Raw genomic sequence first — 21,041 nt, 5'->3', positions numbered from 1 at the left:
AGTCACTCTTCATCCTAGTATAAAAGTCCATTTGATGAATGACAGCATATTTGGATGAGTGTCCAAAATAGGCTAATTTCATATTGCAACTTAAAAAAGCTTAATTGCTGGTCAAAACACTTTCTATTTAATTATGAAAAGAAGATTGGGAACATGAAATCATGGAATGTACCTAACGACTTCATAACACATTCATAATTTTGTAACACATTTATAGGCAGTAAACATTACATGCTTATGTAAACAACCACTTTAAATAGAAAATAATGAGTGGTTATAGCTTTAATAATGATCTGAATAATAAAAACAACAGCGAATTGGAAAAAACGGCACGCTTTGTTTCTACCTTTGAATGGGCCTTGGCCCTCAGCGGTTGGCTCTGGCCTCGTTATGCTGACGTCAGGGGTTGGGTTACTTTGGACTACGTGTGGAGTGAAGTTGAGGGGGGAAGGGGTGGGGTACGGTGCGTCGGCGCCATGCGACTCGACCAGAACGACACACTGCAAACGAGAGTCAGACAATTGGTTATGTCGTGCTCAAACAATATTTTATCTATTACGAAACCCAAAAGGAGGGCAATTCACCACGTGATTAAATAATTTAGCTGGGATGCCGCCGCTCTCCAATTTCGTTTGTATTGTTTTAGGAGTCTTCCAAAACTTACACGGTAGCAGCGCGTGAAAAGAGCTAGGTTTAAAGGGGTGCTCGCTCTACCTTAAGCATGGAGACGGAGAGCGTAAAGGAAAGCGCCGTCGTGACCGATTTGGACAGGGACCAGCAGTATTGTGAGCTTTGTGGAAAGATGGAAAACCTGCTTAAATGTGGACGATGTCGGAACTCGTTCTACTGTAGTAAAGAACACCAGAAATCGGACTGGAAGAAGCACAAGCAGTTTTGTAAAGAGGCCGGAAAAGCTCAGTGTCAGACGCAGCCCGAATCAACACAACAGCCCGCACGGACTGCGAAAGGAGGGCAAGGCAAGCAGTTAAAAAAGAAAAGCACCGAGCAACAGAATGACACAGCTTCTCAGAGCACCACAAACACTGGACGTTCAAATCCGCCTGCAGATGGCGAAAGAATGAAAGATTTGATCACTTCGGCAACTCGCTCGGGTAGTGTGTCTGACAGCAAGCAGACTGGGGAAGGAATTAAGCTCAGCTATAAGACCAACGGACAAACGATGTCCCCCCCGCAGAAACTGGCTATGAACTATATCGTTCCATGTATGAATAAGCATGGCATCTGTGTTGTTGACAATTTCCTTGGAGAAGAGACTGGACTGAGTATTTTGGAAGATGTGAGAGCCCTCCACAAGACTGGTAAATTTACTGACGGACAGTTGGTTAGTCAAAGAAGCGACTCCACTAAAGATATACGAGGAGACAAAATAACTTGGACTGAAGGAAGAGAGCCTGGTTGTGAGAAGATAGCCTTTCTCATGAGTCGCATGGACGACCTGGTCCGACACTGTAATGGTAAACTGGGAAACTACAGAATAAATGGAAGGACGAAAGTAAGTAAACACTGAAAGTGAGTTGCACATTATTATTAGATGTTAACTTATTGAAATAGTTGTTTATCTTCTCCATTTAGGCCTATTAAAAAGATATGAGTCTTAAACATTTATTTTTGCAGCAACATAATAATCATAATATTGAAAACAGGAATCAAATATTTAAAAATGTGTAATAATGATGGTATAAATATGGTATCATTAATTATACTATTATAAGAATATATAATACATATAATCGTATAATAACATATGCCTATTTTTAATATAATAATTAATAAGAGTAGGCCTATACAACAGTGCATTTGGAAAATATTCAGACCCCTTGATTTTCCCCCACATTTTGTTATGTTACTCTAAATTCTAGATTCTAAAATGTATTAAATTGTTTTTCTCTCCTCAATCTACACACAGTACCCTATAATGACAAAGCAAAAATGTTTTTATAAAATTTAGCAAATGTATAAAAAAAAAACTGAAATATCACAGTTTACATACATTTTTTATTTAACCTTAGCTAAGTCAGTTAAGAACAAATTCTTATTTACAATTACGGCCTACACTGGTCAAACCCGGACGACGCAGGGCCAATTGTGCACCGCACTATGGGACTCCCAATCACGGCTGTATCACGGTTGTGATCCAGCCTGGATTCCAACCAGGGTGTCTGTAGTGACGCCTCTAGCCCTGAGATGCAGTGCCTTAGAACGCTGCGCCACTCGGGAGCCCAGTATTCAGACCCTTTACTCAGTACTTTGTTGAAGCACCTTTGGCAGCGATTACAGCCTCAAGTCTTCTTGGGTAGGACACTACAAGCTTGGCACACCTGTATTTGGGGAGTTTCTCTCATTCCTCTCTGCAGATACTCTCAAGCTCATGTCAGGTTGGATGGGGAGCATCGCTACACAGCTACTTTCAGGTCTCTCCATAAATATTCGATTGGATTCAAGTCCAGGCTCTGGCTGTGCCACTCAAGGACATTCAGAGACTTGTGAACCTGTGTGCTTAGGGTCATTGTCCTGTTGGAAGGTGAACCTTCACCCCAGTCTGAGGTCCTGAGCGCTCTGGAACAGGTTTTCATCAAGGATCTCTCTGTACTTTGCTCTGTTCATCTTTCCCTTGATCCTGCCTTTTGGCAAATTCCTTAAAGGCCTGATTGGTGGAGTGCTGCAGAGATGATTGTCTTTCCGGAAGGTTCTCCCATCTCCACAGAGGAACTCCTGAGTTCTTTCAGAATGACCATCAGGATCTTGGTCACCTCCCTGACCAAGGCCCTACTAACCCGATTGCTCAGTTTGGCTGGGCGGCCAGCTCTAGGAAGACTCTTGATGGTTCCAAACTTCTTCCATTTAAGAATGATGGAGGCCACTGTGTTCTTGGGGACCTTCAATGCTGCAGACATTTTTGCTCTGACATGAACTGGTCAACTGTGGGACCTTATATAGACAGGTGTGTGCCTTTGCAAATCATGTCCAATCAATTGAATTTACCACAGGTGGACTCCAATCAAGTTGTAGAAACATCTCAAGGATGATCAATGGAAACAGGATGCACCATAGCTCAATTTCGAGTCTCATAGCAAAGGGTCTGAATACTTATGTAAATAAAGTATCTGTTTTTTATTTTTAATAAATTAGGAAACATTTCTAAAAACCTGTTTTCGCTTGGTCATTATGGGGTATTGATGAAGAAAAACATGAATTTCATACATTTTAGAATAAGGCTGTAACGTAACAAAATGTGAAAAAAGTCAAGGGGTCTGAATACATTTCGCATACACTGTATAAATGAGAATATTAAAGTATTGTAGCGAATTCGGAAAGTAGCCCTGATATGACTAGAACCGTGGTCTGCAGCTGTGAGGCCGGTTGGACGTACTGCCAAATTCTTTAAAGCGACATTGGAGCCAGTTTATGGTAGAGAAATAAACATTCAATTCTCTGACAACAGCTCTGGTGGACATTCCTGCAGTCAGCATGCCAATTGTCCCCAGCACAAGGTGCACCTATGTAATGATCATGCTTGTTTAATCAGCTTCTTGATATGCCACACCTGTCAGGTGGATGGATTATCTTGGCAAAGGAGATATGCTCACTGACAGGGATGTAAACAAATTTGTGCACAAAATTGGAGAGAAATACACTGTGTGGAACATCTCTGGAATTTTTTATTTCAGCTCATGAAACATGGGACCAACACTTCACACGTTGCGTTAATATCTCGTGTCTCGTGTGGCTCAGTTGGTAAACCATGGTGTTTGCAACGCCAGGGTTGTGGGTTCGATTCCCATTGGGGACCAGTACGGAGAAGAAAAAAAAAAAATGTATGAAATGTATGCATTCACTACTGTAAGTCGCTCTGGATAAGAGCGTCTGCTGAAATGTAGATGTGAAATATATATATTTTCTAGTGTAAATAGTACAGACCCCCCCCAAAAAAATACTTAAGTAGTACTCTAAAGTAATTTTACTTAAGTACTTTACACCACTACTTGAAACAAAACAGAATCACAATAAAATGACTTGGTGCTTATTGAATTGTTAAATTAATAAATGTAACTATTACTACGATATGCTACTTTCCATATGCTAGGATATTTTAGTTACAGGACAAAAAAAAGTTACAAAAAAATGCATGAAATTAAATGTATTCAATACTGTAAGTCGCTCTGGATAAGAGCGTCTGCTGAATGACTAAAATGTATATGTAAAAAAAACTGAGAGAACGGGGTATTCCCTATTACTGAGGAGTCCAGATTCTCTTTCCCTCCACCACCACCTCCCTTTTTTTGTAGGGATAATGGAGCTCTGTCGTCCTAACAGAGGTTTTTCAGTTTATTTATGAGGAAAGTGGTGGCGGGTGCAAGATTTGATCCCATGCAGTTATTGGCCATGTGTGCTTGGTGGACTACAGCACAGCTACTGTGCCACACACCCTAACAACCTCACTCTTAAACAGTAGAACCGCTGGGCCTCGAGGGACCCCCCTTCAAGCTAATGAGGAGTCATTCTGACTGCAACATTCTAACAGTGTAATTTATATATTTCATATATGCTATCGCAAAACATATTATTTAGTTGTGTTTATGAAAGCCTTGGGTAACATTAGAATACGATTATTTTATTTCAAATAACACATTTTCATTAGTTTATAACAGAAAACACCCAAATAAACTGTATGCTGTATGTAAAAACAGAAAACACCCAAATTCAAGTGTTAAATCCATTTTATTTGTGGATTGCCATTGTTACAACGGTGAAACAGAAAGGATGTGTGTTCGAACACGGTAACAGCTTTTTATAATGACAAAATAAAATAAATACCCCAACCACCAAGACACACGGTCAGCAAGACGTGTGGTCAGATGATGAAACATCATTATAAGCACCAAGTGGCCTTGATAAATAGTAAAAAATCATAACAAAAGCAATAATGGCATTATAATGAATGTGTCTATGACAGCAGTCAAAAACAGTTAATTATTGTCAGCTCGTGCTTACATTGTGTGTACTTTCACTTGCTTGACACACTGACATACAGTGCATTCGGAAAGTATTCAGACCCCTTGGCTTTTTCCACGTTTTGTTACAGCCTTATTCTAAAATATATACATTTAATTCTAGACATTTTTGTAAATGTATTAAAAATATAAAAAGATACCTTATTTACATAACTATTCAGACCCTTTGCTACGAGACCCAAAATTCAGCTCAGGTGCATCCTGTTTCCGTTGATCGTCCTTGAGATCGATTCTACAACTTGATTGGAGTCCATCTGTGGTAAATACAATTGATTGGACATGATTTGGAAAGGCACACACCTGTCTACCTGTCTATATAAGCAAAAACCAAGAAATGAGGTCGAAGGAATTGTCTGTAGAGCTCAGAGACAGCATTGTGTCGAGGCACAGATCTGGGGACGGGGTACCAAAACATGTCTGCAGCATTGAAGGTCCCCAAGAACACAATGGCCTCCATCACTCCAATAAAGTTTTATAGAAAGTTAACAAAAATAGATAAGATCTTGCTACCATGGAAAGGCAAATGCCTTTTATTTGTGGAAAAATCACCCTGATTTAGTCATGTCCCAGTTTACCTATTTGTTTATGGTCTTGCCTACACCTAATGAACAGTTTTTTTTATTATATGGAGAGAAAAAAAAGATTCCATTTTATTTGGAACGGCAAGCCAGAAAATAATTAAAACGGGCCTATTTATATAATGAATATGAATTCGGAGGACAGAAATGAATAAATATTAAAGCATTAGATCTCTCACTGAAGGCTTCAGTCATATAAAAGTTATACTTAAATCCAAATTAGTAACAATGTCTCTGTTCAAGAAAGGCCTTTTTCCCTTTATTCTGATTACAATCTCTCACTTTCAGATATTTGAAAAGGAAATAATCTCCCAAATATCGCTATTTTTAAAACACCATAAAGTTGGTTGCAATTTCAATTTAATCCACCAGAAAAGACAGAACAAATAATACTCAGAACAAATAATACTCAAATAAACTCAAATAAACTCAAATATGCTAATTGATTAAAAAAATATATATTTAAAAACAAAACATTTTTAAAAGGCAATCTTCATAAATTATATCATAAATACAAATGGTAGAGTTATGTCATACATACTTTTTTTCTGGGTGTTCGCAAGCTCATGTTTTTTATTCATACATGCAGCTAACAAAAATGTATATTTCTGCTCTACCCAAAATTACAACCAACTAATTGCAGCATTACTGCAAAAATGGAAGAGGAAAGTGGAAGGGGAAAGCGTAAGTAACTTGTCTGTCGGCCCTGCGTTAAAGACCATAATTGGTTAAAAAAATAGTGATAAATCAAAAAGTATACCAGTTTAATTTAAGGACCAAAAAATTGGTAGCCGTGCCATATGGATTGCAAAATAGTTGGGAAGAGATTTTTTGACGTACCGATTCCATGGCAAATGGTTTCTGAACTGATACGCAAAATGAGGCCGGATTCAAAACGTATATTTTTTTCAATTTAAATTATTATACAAAATTCTTGCAATCAATAGAATGTTATTTATATGGGGGATACAACTTTCCCAGCTCTGCAGATTTTGCTGTGAAGAGGCAGAATCATTAGATCATTTGTTTTGGTACTGTCCATATGTAGCTTGTTTTTGGTCATAGATCCAGGAATGGCTGAAGATTTGCAATATTTACCTGGAGCTAACCCTGCAGATAGCACTACTGTGTGATCTGAAAAGTCATAGTCAGTCAATCAATAATATAATAATACTTTTAGCAAAAAAATGATTTTCAATCTGTAGAAACAATGAGAATAGAAAAGGTTCAGAACTTTTGTGAAACATCACAGCACAGTTGAAAAATATGGTAAATAGAAATCCAATATGGATGGTGTTAAGAGATAGATGGGAGGTTTTGAATGGAGCTGAAGGTTGGGACTAATAACAACAAAGATAACTAATGTAAAACATACTGTGCCTGTAAAACGAATATAGGTTGAGAACTTTTTTTAAAAGAGCGGAGTTTGAGAGATATGGCAAATAGAATGGGCATCAGAAATAGATGGAAGAGGTTGCGGGTAGAGGAAGGACAGGAGTAAAAACAAACAAAATAGAACTATTGTAAAATAGACTGTCCATAAAATGTATATAGTATGTACAGTATAAGATGGAAAAACAGGCGTAAGTGTTGTTGTTCACTAGTTTGCTCCAATTGTGGGAGGGGTGGTAGGGTAATAAAGGAAATATATAAAAAAATTAAAGATATGTATGTATATATTTGCTAAAAAAAATATATGGGGGATTGGAAATGATGCAGACACGTACAATTGATGGAAGCTACAATCTACCCCCCCAATGAATACCAACTATTTGGCCCAAATGCCAAGTGTCACGTCTGGAGGAAACCTGGCACCATTCCTACGGTGAAGCATGGTGGCAGCATCATGCTGTGGGGATGTTTTTCAGCGGCAGGGACTGGGAGATTCGTCAGGATCGTGGGAAAGATGAACTGAGCAAAATACAGAGAGATCCTTGTTGAAAACCTGCTCCAGAGCGCTCAGAACATCAGAATGGTGCGAAGATTCACATTCCAACAGGGCAACAGCCCTAAGCACACAGCCAAGACAATTCAGGAGTGGCTTTGGTTCAAGTTTCTGAATGTCCTTGAGAGGCCCGGACTTGAACCCGATCGAACATCTCTGGAGAGACCTAATAATAGCTGTCCAGTGACGCTCCCCATCCAACCTGACAGAGCTGGAGAAGAGAACGTGAGAAACTCCCCAAATACAAGTGTGCCAAGCTTGTAACGTCATACCCAAGAAGACTCGATGCTGTAATTGCTGCCAAAGGTGCTTCAACAAAGTTTTTATTTTGACTATTTTCTACATTGTAGAATAACAGCGAAGACATCAAAACTATGAAATAACACATATGGAATCATGTAGTAACCCCCCAAAAAATATATTTTATATTTGAGATTCTTCAAAGTAGCCACCCTTCGCCTTGATGACAGCATTGCACACTCTTGGCGTTTTAACAACCAGCTTTGTGAGGTAGTCAGTTTGAATGCATTTCAATTAATAGGTGTGCCATGTTAAAAGTTAATTTGTAGAATTTCTTTCCTTAATGCTTTTTAGCCAATCAGTTGTGTTGTAACAAGGTAGGGGTGGTATACAGAAGACAGCCCTATTTGGTAAAAGACCAAGTCCATATTATGGCAAGAACAGCTCAAATAAGCTGAAATAAGTAGAAAATAGTAAACATTAAGAAAACCCCATGAACGAGTAGGTGTGTCCAAACGTTTGACTGGTACTGTATTAAAGTTTATAAAAACATGTTTTTGCTTTGTCATTATGGGGTATTGTGTGTAGATTGATGAGGGAACAAACAATTTCATCAATTTTAGAATGTCTGTAACGTAACAAAATGTGGAAAAGGTCAAGGGGTCTGAATACTTTCCGAATGCACCGTACCTTTGTTTGGTTGTAATGCGTAATAGTCTTCGGTTCTCTCTTTGTTGTGTCCTCGTTGTCTTGTCATTCTTCAGCCATATTGTGGAGTACAATTGCTGTGCAAGTGCCTTATTTTGCACAGAGGGATCTCCCACCTCACTTTGTTCACGGTGCCTTCCAATGACAGTGGAGTAAAGAAATTGTCCATGGTGACATTTCTCCACTTGCCAACCCTGATATAGGGTACATAACATTTTGTAGATTATAATTAGAACAGATCAGTACAATAGAATGGCCCATCCTGTTCTTCATTCACAATTGGCGATTACATAATTATGCATTGTTCACTTTCCCTTGCTCATCAACCCATTCACCCCCATCATACGTTACTTAATTTATTTAATCTGTTTTTATATGTGTTGAATTAGTTCCTGGTATAGTTCAGGTTTAGCTCCGAGGCAATTATTGGGGTGATTATCAGCTGGGCACTGCACTTTCAACTGTCGGGAAAAGGAGGGCCAATGGGGAATAACCATTCACTCCAGTTCTGTTTGTGATAATAAGATTCTAACACCGACAGTGTGTTATATAGACTTATTTAGGAAAGGTCAAGAACGGAGGGGGGATGGGCATGACTTCAAAAATGGCAGAGTAATAAAAATGTAATTCATGGGCAGTCAAAAGTGTTAAGCCTAAAACAGATAGAAAGGATTCAGCGATGGCTGGCCACTGACAATTTTTTTTACCCTTTGTCCGCCCTGAACAAGGTTATACATGTATCTGGGAATGACGGCCAATCGCTCATGTCCAACTAAGAGCGAGGATGCGGCAGACACCTGTGGGCGATGGTCGACCACTGACGGTGTTGGACTGATCGTCGGTTCTGATACGTCCCGTACTTTATGACTGAGTTCCTGCCCGACTTTATTGCTTTATTGGTATTTAACATAAGCGAACCAATTACCTCCAGAAGTCACATAACTAGTTAACCTCTCTAGGGTACGTGGCACCAAATCGTCCCACCTACGTAACAGCCAGTGTAATCCCGTGGTACGTTATTCAAAAACCTAAAAAATGCAAAAACTTCAATTTTTGAAACATATTACTATTTTACACCGTTTTAAAGACAAGTCTCTCGTTAATCTAACCACACTGTCCGATTTCAAAAAGGCTTTACAACGAAAGCAAAACATTAGATTATGTCAGCAGAGTACCCAGCCAGAAATAATCAGACACCCATTTTTCAAGCTAGCATATAATGTCACATAAACCCAAACCACAGCTAAATGCAGCACTAACCTTTGATGATCTTCATCAGATGACAACCCTAGGACATTATGTTATACAATACATGCATGTTTTGTTCAATCAAGTTCATATTTATATCAAAAAACAGCTTTTAACATTAGCATGTGACTAGCATTCCCACCGAACACTGCCGGTGAATTTACTAAATTACTCACGATAAACATTCACAAAAAGCATAACAATTATTTTAAGAATTATAGATACAGAACTCCTCTATGCACTCGATATGTCCGATTTTAAAATAGCTTTTCGGTGAAAGCACATTTTGCAATATTCTCAGTAGATAGCCCGGCATCACAGGGCTAGCTATTTAGACACCCAGCAAGTTTAGCACTCATCAAAGTCAGATTTACTATAAGAAAAATGTTATTACCTTTGCTGTCTTCGTCAGAATGCACTCCCAGGACTTCTACTTCAATAACAAATGTTGGTTTGGTTCAAAATAATCCATAGTTATATCCAAACAGCGGCGTTTTGTTCGTGCGTTCAAGACACTATCCGAAAGGCTAAATAAGGGTGACGAGCATGGCGCAATTCGTGACAAAAAAATTCTAAATATTCCATTACCGTACTTCGAAGCATGTCAACCGCTGTTTAAAATCAATTTTTATGCCATTTTTCTCATAAAAAAGCGATAATATTCCGACCGGGAATCTGTGTTTAGGTAAACAGACGAAAGAAAATAAAGCATTCGGTCGACTCGGGCACGCGCCTAAGCCCATAGTACTCTGATCGGCCACTTGCCAAACGCGATAATGTGTTTCAGCCAGAGGCTGCCTCGATATCGTTCAGCTTTTTCCTGGGCTCTGAGAGCCTATGGGAGCCGTAGGAAGTGTCACGTTAGAGCAAAGATCCTCAGTCTTCAATAAAAAGAGCCAAGATGAAACAACTTGTCAGACAGGCCACTTCCTGCATGGAATCTTCTCAGGTTTTGGCCTGCCATTTGAGTTCTGTTATACTCACAGACACCATTCAAACAGTTTTAGAAACTTTAGGGTGTTTTCTATCCAAAGCCAATAATTATATGCATATTCTAGTTACTGGGCAGGAGTAGTAACCATATTAAATCGGGTACGTTTTTTATCCGGCCGTGTCAATACTGCCCCCTAGCCCTAACAGGTTAAGATTGAACACGTGGACTTTATTTAAGTGTCACATAATCTGAGAGATACACACACCTGTTCTGAAAGGCCCCAGAGTCTGCAACACCAATAAGCAAGGGGCACCACCAAGCAAGCAGCACTATGAAGACCAAGGAGGTATCCAAACAGGTCAGGGACAAAGTTGTGAAGAAGTACAGATCAGGGTTGGATTCTAAAAAAATATCAGAAACTTTGAACATCCATTAAATCCATTATTATTATTATTTTATTTTTTTAAATATGGCACCACAACAAACCTACTAAGAGAGGGCCGCCCACCAAAACTCACGGACCAGGCAGAGGGCATTAATCAGAGAGGCAGCAAAGAGACCAAAGATAACCCTGAAGGAGCTGTAAAACTCCACAGCGGAGATTGGAGTATCTGTCCATAGGACCACTTTAAGCTGTACACTCCACAGAGTTGGGCTTTACGGAAGAGTAGACAGAAAAAAGCCATTGCTCAAAGGAAGAAATAAGCAAATACATTTGATGTTTGCCAAAAGACATGTGGGAGACTCCCCAAACATATGGAAGAAGGTACTCTGGTCAGATGAGACTAAAATTGAGCTTTTTGGCCATCAAGGAAAACGTTATGTCTGGTGCAAACCCAACACCTCACATCACCCCGAGAACATCATCCCCACAGTGAAGCATGGTGGTGGCAGCATCATGATGTGGGGATGTTTTTCATCAGCAGGGACTGGGAAACTGGTCGGAATGATGGATGGCACTAAATACAAGGACATTCTTGAGGAAAACCTGTTTCAGTCTCCTATGACCAGGTAGCCCGGTCAGAGGAGTCGAGGAGCGCGTCCAGGAACACGCGGTAATGCTACATCATCTCGGTGCCATGATGGATCGCATTGTCCAGACCATGGACCGCTGGGAGAGACAGGAAGTCTGGATGGAACGACAGGGCCCTCATCGACCATTATTGATGCAGCCTGCATGAGGACGTCCGACGGGAGATGGCCTGCAGGGATGCCACCATCACCTTTGACCAACTGGTGGATCTGTCCATCCGGTTGGATAACCTGCTGGTCACCCGTGGAGGTTCTGAGGGTGTTCTGTCGGTTCTATCTCCCAGCACTCCCGCTCCGGTGCCCATGGAGTTGGGAGGGGCTGCGCGTAGGGAAGCTGGAGGAGGGGCTTTCACGTGCACCATCTGTGGCCGCAGAGGGCACACTGCCGGTCGGTGCCGGGTTGGTCCCTCTGGGAGTCGAGGCAGCGCACTCTGGCGTCACCCCAGGTGAGTCTGCAACACTCTCATCCAGAGTCCTCTGTTGTCCACCCGTTTGTATCCGTTTGTTTCCCTGAGTTTTCCCCGCATTTGGCGCTCGTCGATTCAGGCGCAGCTGGGAATTTTATCGACAGAGCGTTAGCTCTTAGTTTAGGGATCCCCATTATTCCTGTGGTTAGACCTTTCCCAGTTCATGCTCTGGCTAGTCGACCATTAGGGTCCGGGCTAATCAGGGAAGCAACCATCTCCCTGGCCATGGAGACGCAGGGGGGTCACGAGGAGAGAATCAGTCTCTTTCTCATTGACTCTCCTGCGTTTCCCGTGGTACTAGGCCTTCCCTGGCTGGCTCGTCATAACCCCACCATTTCCTGACAACAGAGGGCTCTCACGGGGTGGCCGCGAGAGTGCTCGGGGAGGTGTGTAGGGGTTTCCGTTGGTGCTACCATGGTGGAAAGTCCAGACCAGGTCTCCACCGTGCGCATTCCCCCAGAATATGCCGATTTGGCTCTCGCCTTCTGTAAAAAGAAGGCAACTCAATTACCACCCCATCGACGTGGGGGGATTGTGCGATAAATCTCCTGGTAGACGCTGCACTTCCCAGGAGTCACGTGTATCCCCTGTCGCAAGCGGAGACTGTGGCTATGGAGACATATGTCTCCGAATCCCCGCCTCCTCGAGTTTCTTTTTTGTGAAGAAGGATGGAGGTCTGCGCCCGTGCATTGACTATAGAGGTCTCAATCAAATCACGGTGAGATACAGTTACCCCGCTACCTCTTATCGCCACGGTGATTGAGTCAATGCACGGGGCGCGCTTCTTCACTAAACTGGATCTCAGGAGTGTGTACAACCTGGTGCGTATCCGGGAGGGAGATGAGTGGAAGACGGCGTTTAGTACCACCTCAGGGCATTATGAGTACCTCGTCATGCCGTACGGGTTGATGAATGCTCCAATCCTGTCTTCCAATCCTTCGTAGATGAGATTTTCAGGGTGTAGTGGTGTATATCGATGACATTCTGATATACTCCGCTACACGCGCCGAGCATGTGTCCTTGGTGCGCAAGGTACTTGGACGACTGTTAGAGCATAACCTGTACGTCTCCTTCCTAGGGTATCGCATTTCCACATCAGGGGTGGAGATGGAGAGCGACCGCATTGCAGCCGTGCGTAATTGACCGACTCCCACCACGGTAAAGGAGGTGCAGAGATTTTTAGGGTTTGCCAATTACTACCGGAGATTTATCCGGGGTTTTGGCCAGGTGGCTGCTCCCATTACCTCACTGCTGAAGGGGGGGTCCTGTACGTCTGCAGTGGTCGGTTGAGGCGGACAGGGCTTTTGGGCACCTAAGAGCTATGTTTACCTCGGCTTCCGTGCCGGTCCATCCAGATCCCTCTTTGGCATTCATAGTGGAGGTGGACGCGTCCGAGGCTGGGATCAGAGCCGTGCTCTCTCAGTGCTCGGGCACGCCACCGAAGCTCCGCCCCTGTGCTTTCTTCTCGAAGAAGCTCAGCCCGGCGGAGCGGAACTATGATGTGGGGGACCGTGAGCTGTTGGCTGTGGTTAAGGCTTTGAAGGCGTGGAGACATTGGCTTGAGGGGGCTAAACACCCTTTCCTCATCTGGACTGACCACCGCAACCTGGAGTACATCCAGGCAGCTAGGCGACTGAATCCTCGTCAGGCAAGGTTGGCCATGTTCTTTACCTGTTTTGTGTTTACACAGAGGAGCGGCCCATGGATCAAACGCCCATTCTCCCGGCCTCATGCCTGGTAGCGCCGGTCGTGTGGGAGCTGGACGCGGACATTGAGCAGGCGTTGCGTACAGAGTCCACTCCACTCCAGTGTCCCATCAGTGCGTCAGTACGTTCCGTCTGCTGTCCGTGACCAGTTTATCTATTGGGCCTACACATCACCCTCCTCTGGTCATCCGGGGATAGGTCGGACGGTGCGCTGTCTGACTGGGAAGTACTGGTTGCCCACCTTGGCTCGGGACGTGAGGGTTTATGTTTCCTCCTGCTCGGTGTGCGCCCAGTGTAAGGCTCGTAGAGACCTGCCCAGAGGTAAGCTACATCTCTTACCCGTTCCACAAGCGCCTTGGTCACACCTGTCGGTGGATTTTCTAACGGATCTTCCTGGTCGTTGTGGATCGATCCTGGTCGTTGTGGATCGTTTCTCTAAGTCCTGTCGTCTCCTCCCTCTGTCCGGTCTCCCTACGGCCCTACAAACTGCGGAGGCTCTGTTTACACACGTCTTCCGGCACTACGGGGTGCCTGAGGATATACTGTCTGATCGAGGTCCACAGTTCACTTCATGAGTCTGGAGGATGTTCATGGAACGTCTGGGGGTCTCGATCAGCCTAAATAAAACATATTTTGCATCTTCAAAATGGTAGGCATGTCGTGTAAATCAGATGATACAAATCCCCCCCAAAAAATCCATTTTAATTCCAGGTTGTAAGGCAACAAAATAGCAAAAATGCCAAGGGGGTGAATACTTTCGCAATCCACTGTATAGCCATCTGATGCCCAACTGCACAGTCAATGACATGGCACGCAACCGTTGGTACACATCTAGTCGTGAGATCAGTCTTCACCCCTCCACCAGACAGAACTGTACTAGGGTTACGATATTGTACTGTGTTATTCATCCAGTCAATCCACACACACCAGCTGAACCACGCTGCTAGTATGCACTCATTAAGCCTTATCGCTTGACAAACTTTGAAGTCTTAACCATTCTATGTACAGTGTTGGTGTGTACTGTTAACCGGTTGACCGGTGATGCAAAATAATTCAATGCAAAGCAATTCGAATACCTTTGATTGAGCTGTATGGAGAGCAATGCAAGCGTAATTGCTGCCCTGCTCATGTCCCCTTGACTTTGGATGTGTAGTGGACCTTGGCCCCTTGTGCCTCTCTCACCAGCTGTTAAATGGCAGTCTACTGCCAAACTCTCATGGTTTATCATTACTTCATTCCACAGTCTGCCCCCGTCGAGAGGACTAGTTCACTAAGGTATGCATCTGTTGTGGCCCCTATAGGTTCTTGCCAGGGGTTCATTGCAAAGTCCACAGGCCCACCACTCAAGCTCAACACATGGGGCCCACCCCCTCTTAACACATACAAACTCAATGTTTTGAGGTTTGAAGATGTACCCAAAAATGAGCTGTTATGTGCACTTATCTCCAGTTTGGAATCTGCTCAATAGGGGTTTAAAAGGTAGAGGCTCAGCCAAACTGCTATGTATCTTCTCTCTCTATTGTTCTGAACTCTCTGATATAAAAACTTGAGACCATTTCTTTAAACAGGGACTTCCTGGCAGGCTGCACCCTATGCTACTGATAGGACGTATTTGAGTCATCCATCGCCAGGACGACCTTCACATTTCCTGCATGCGAGGAACACCCCTTTACCGCCAGCTTTGGGCCCTTACTCAAAAAGGTTGTGTTTAGAGGACAATTGCCTTAAAGACACACTTTGGAAGTTTAGTTCTCATTGTTTAAGTCAAATTGTGGCTTGGATGTTGGTTGCATGTTTCATATGCATATTATACGTTAATACATGCATTTCCTGTTTTCACACAAATCCATGAAAAAAATATTAGGGAAACAATGTATGCTTTTGCTCATGGTTGTGAAAAATGTCCAAGTCCAATTAGGTCATTTCTGGACATTGGGCTATTTCAGTCCATTTAGGGTACCCCTTTGGCTCAAGAGCACCTCCCGGCAGATGTTACATATAGCCTCTTTAAGTTAGACCAATAGAGAAAAAAGACACTGATGTAACTGCCATTTTGTTTGGGGGTGTGTCTCTGAACCCTTCGAGCTGCTATAGTTCTCTCAACACTGTTGGCTAGCAAGGTGACTGAGTTTGTTCCGACACAGCTGTGAAGAAGGACGACCCCTGATAGATCCAGTGACTGTTTGGACTGTAGATTGGATTGCTTCCCTTATCAGTCTCTATACACAGACAGACATATGCATGAAGCTCAACTTTGTCTGCCATGGAAAACAGTGCAGCTCTGCTTGCTTGTAACGCAATCCCCAGATTCTATGAACTTTACTTCTCGGTGTCTAACCAAACAAACAACTTCTAAACTACTCGGAGAATGTTGCTTTTGGAACCCGAACATGCTCTGTGTCTTGATGTATCTTCTGTCTATAATGATTGGTTCTGTGGGGAATGCAAAAACAACATTTCACTACAGGGAATGCAAAAACAACATTTCACTACAAGAAAAGCCTGGCTTTTGTGGTTACTAAAATTGGTATCTGGTGTCAAGATCTCAAAGTAATATGAAATTACAGTAATACTACACTGGAAACAACACTATGGTATGGGGTTAAAGGAAAACAATCATCTCCCTAGAGTACAGATAGGGCTTTCAAGTGAAATTTGATAGGAAGTAATCCGCCCTGCAAGCTTAAATAGCGGCTTGTTTATTTTCTATAATAATTTGACGTTTGCCTCAGTCGTTAGTTTGTGAGAAGCAGAGAAGTGTCCAGGCTTGAAGGTTTCATTTTTAAATTTTCCGGGTGTTAGGCCTGAACAGTAGGAAAATAAACAGACTGACCATGATATTGTGCGCCGGGTATTCAGACTCCCCTGCCATATCCGCTAACAAATTGAAAAGAAACTATCATTATTGTTTCCTAATTGATTGTTTTCCAGCGGTCCTGGGACTTTGCACAAAACGCACTCCGTCAAGGTCTAAAGAACAAGAAAATCTCCCCTTTCTGTGATTGCAAGGCTTTGACTTATTTGGCAGAAAAAAAATTGTACATCAATGTTTTTTGTCGCTTGTCACTATTTTGAAAAATACATTTATCACCCAAAGTGTTGGGAGCCTAACACGCTAAAGTTTTCTTGATTGATGGACTTTGACATTTTAAAATGTGTTCATTTATCAACACTTTACAAAGTTAATTTAACGCTTTTCCGGGTAATTATATGTACATGTTGAAAGTGTTTATTTGAGCACTGTGGGTGTTAAAATTGCTTAGGAGATTTTCCTGTATACTTTCCTGTTTGACAATTCAAAGGACATGTCAACTGCAATTGATAGACTTTTGTACAAATTCAAGGAAATTGGCAACAGTCCAATGCAGCTGGTCCAGTTTCATCTGTCAGTTTGCTCAGCCGTGTCATCTCCTTGTGGCCGTGCACTACAACAGGATGTTTGAGAGGCGCCAAAGCAGCACTTTCTGCAGACACTGATACGGGCAGCAGGGCCATACTGATTTCTCTGACCATTAGCACAATAGCATGTTAGCACCTACTAGACAATGAGGAAATGCTCAAGTTACTCGGCAAAGAATTGTACACTACCCCTTTCCCCTTAACATGGCCCATTGCATACATTTGGGATCCACCTGCGATCCCTAAAGAATCTTACTTATGGAGACCTACAAAATGCAGTGGTCCACACATGGTAATGGGAAGCCTATGGAATAATTCCTCCTGGTTGTGCATACTGGTTGTCTCAGGCCTCAAAAAATCCTAAAACCTTTGGTGAGTTACTGGCTGCCTTAGGATTGTTTGAACCTGTCCTGGCAGTTTCCCCACCATTTTTATCCTGTCTAGGAAGCGCTATTGATTCATTTAGGGGCTTGTTTGGACGGGCAGTGATGCAATGGGTTGACCCTCACAGGCTAAATGCTAATGGACGCTAAAACAGCAATTTAGGGAATGTAAACAAAACAGGTTGAGCTCTCTAGTGAGACACATAGATGGTTTATCCAGGGTTGTGTTCATTAGTCCATAAACTGTGGAAAGCTGACCAATACCGGGATGGACTACGTGGACTTGGCCAATAAGAAACACGCATTTTCATTTTTCGTTGCAAATAAAGTTCTGTTGCATGCCCTAATGAACACAACCCTGGTGACTGGGTCTGTCAACCTCTACATAGAGGTTGACAGACCTCTATGTAGAGGGTTGGAGCTCTGGCACAATGGTGGGTTGGAGCTCTGGCACAATGAAATGCCTAATGCCTCCATTTACATTCTACGGTGGAGATGCACAGGCTAAGGACAGCCCATTTTGCCAAATTATTTTAATTCAGAAGACCGAGGCTACTCCATTCGCCCAGAACTCACAGTGGCACTGTAGACTCACTGTGGAAAGTCCCCCTCGGGACAGTCGGTGAAACTGACAGGAAATAAGAGTTTGTTACTCTGTTTCAGAGGTTATTTAAGAAAATGTTCACGTCATAGCAACGTATCGGATCCTTGAGTGCTTGAACTCCTTATCCGTGCTGCAGCTCATATGTGAAAACAAAATGAATCCTGGTCCAAATGGGTTCTCATGTGCTTCTGAAATGAAATGACGTTGCTTTACCAATGGAGTGGGGCTACCGACTTTCGTCTCCAGCTGCACAGAAAGCTTTGATATGATGGCACAACTCGTTGTAACAAATTCTTACAGTAGTGCAATGTTCTTCAATTCTGATCTTGGGGGACCCACAGCTTTTGCACATTCAAGCCCCTGATAAGTTGAATGTGGTGTGTTCAGCACTGGGATAGAACAGAAATGTCCACACCCTGGGTTGGTCCCCAGGACCTAAATTGTAGAACACTGCTGTAAAGAAGAGCATATTTATTGACTTTGAATATTGCAGGCAATTTCAAACGTAGATGAGTTGCTTCGTGATCTAAGTGAAGTTGCATTGAAAGAGTGAAAACAGTTGCTTTTTAAAACAGCTGCTTCATATAAATCCAGCTTAAGGCATAAAACAGTGCACATCCTTCTTGAAAGTCAGTCTCACTTTAAAAGGTCACTTTGAAGGCAGTTCAGGTCCTTCATCTCAAACACTACATGTCTGTGTCAGACAGTAACTCATGTAGCATAAACTGCACACTGCGGGGGTTGTGCATGACCCGTCTCAATCCTCAATTGGCTCGCTAACCTCCCTCTCTTGACCATAACAAATGTGTTTACTCCAACACCGGTTGAGCCTGGCCTGGATGCTCTTCTAGTGCCAGGGCTAGTCCCCACTCCCCGCTAGAGGAGCAGCAGCCAGCTAGAAAACAGACAGGCAGCATCACGCACCGCACGTAGCACGAACATTAAAATAAAGCCTGTCTGGATGGGCTCCAGCTGCCGACACAGCCACCGCTGAGTTTAGATCAGTTCCTCTTCACCCTGAAGTAGGCTTGGGCAGTATACCATTTATACCATATCCCGCAGTGGAGGCTGCTGAAGGGAGGACGGCTCACAATAATGTCTGGAACGGAGTGAATGGAATGGCATCAAACATATGGAAAGAATGTGTTTGATGTATTTGATACCATTCCACTAATTCGGCTCCAGCCATTACCACGAGCCTGTCCTCCCCAATTAAGGTGCCACCAACCTCCTGTGGTATACCGGGGTATTGAAAAAAGCCACAGGATGTTTTTTCAATACCGTCAAAACTATTTCTATTAAGTTTTTCACAAATATTTGTAGCTAACTTTTAACCATTTTACACCTACCAACAAACGGATGTGATCATTCTACAGTGGTCCCTGTTGCGTACGATCATACCTCTTGATTAGAAAGCTTATTTTGAACGTCCATTTTCGATTGACACAACAATGAGCATTTGAGCTGGCCACACTTTTTTCCACAAACATTTTGCACAAACACAGTCCTTACAAAGTTATGTCCAGAATGTGACCAGTTTATTTTTGGATGGAATGATCAGACATTTACAGAAGTAGGTACAGCATAACACAATCATACAAACAAGAAAAAATGTAGGCTACATTTGTTCTAGCGCTAAGTGAGGAAAGATTGAAGTAACACAAGCGGTCATATTTTTATAACTCTCGGCTGATAGAAACTACAATATGAATTAGCTAATAGCAATGACTATTTATAATTAATCACATTACGGGTGAGCTCACGACTGATCGAAATAATTGAGTAAAACACTTTCTAGAACGTAATCTGACGATGGGTAGTTTGTGCGCACCGCCATGCTTGTTTTTTTCTCGCATCAACCAAAGATAAGGAGACAAGATGAGTCTGTTCGGTTTATAGTACAACCTTCAAAAAAGTATTTTTCACACATCATAGGTGTCCATTACAATAAATGCAATAATCGGAATGCATTATTTGTCACTAGTACTTGAAAACATGTGAATAAAACTGTAAATACATTATGCTCCATACATACAGTATGTATGCATGTATGTATGCGCCTACAGTAGAAACAACACGATATACAAAAAAATAAGAAACTTACTTTGATAGGAACGCACACATGTCCAACGTTATTATTTGTAAGGAAAACAACAAGCAAGGCAAAGCGAGTGCCAGCAAGAGAATTTTCCAATTCTTGCAAGACTGCGCAATATATGCATATTTGATCTGCGCAAACATGAGTGAAGTTTATCTGGCTCAGTAAAGCCTCAAACATAAATTGTCCGCAACGCTGAAATGGGCTACTTCTATGTGAATTAATGAGGAGGCGGAACACACCTCAATTCAAACTGTTGTTAGAAAATACAACTTGCTAGAAAATAATTTGAAATTGACAAGTTTAAACATAGCCTATAGATAATTAGCAGGCAGCGCGTGTTAACTGTCCTGTTGCGTAATAATCACATTTTAGAACAATGAGTGCATTCTGACATCACGTGCATAAAACAAGTCACGCTGGGGCGACCATTAGAGATATTTGGAACTCACTTGTGAAAAGGTTAAGTTAATACCAGCAGTCAACTTGTGTTATACGTTAGGAGATAAAGCAAATTGCGTTCTTAATTTCACCTGTCACATTATGAAGCTTACCGTAGTTCCCCAGAACAGTTTAGCCAGTCGCGTGTTTGTTTTTAAATAGCACAGCAGGAGCCGGTATGTCCATAGCGTTCTATATCTATCGGCGTGTCTCAGTTGTGTGGCG

At 42.4% G+C, this 21,041-nt stretch overlaps 1 protein-coding gene across 2 annotated transcripts in view; it reads left to right on the top strand.

Annotated features, from left to right (window-relative positions):
• The first annotated feature begins 443 nt into the window (after positions 1-443).
• LOC106564814 (egl nine homolog 1) overlaps positions 444-21,041 on the top strand; it is a 41,476-nt gene continuing 20,878 nt past the window's right edge. Inside the window, exon 1 of one of the 2 annotated variants that reach the window (XM_045691302.1) lies at positions 444-1,513. In XM_045691302.1, the coding sequence (XP_045547258.1) occupies positions 722-1,513 (792 nt within the window). In that variant the 5' untranslated portion in view covers positions 444-721. The remainder of the gene's footprint in view (positions 1,514-21,041) is intronic. The other variant, XM_014131242.2, reaches the window with a different exon arrangement.

Source organism: Salmo salar, chromosome ssa12, assembly GCF_905237065.1.
Source record: "Salmo salar chromosome ssa12, Ssal_v3.1, whole genome shotgun sequence".
NCBI classification, from domain to species: Eukaryota; Metazoa; Chordata; class Actinopteri; order Salmoniformes; family Salmonidae; genus Salmo; species Salmo salar.
This window is presented reverse-complemented; position numbering and strand designations above follow the sequence as displayed.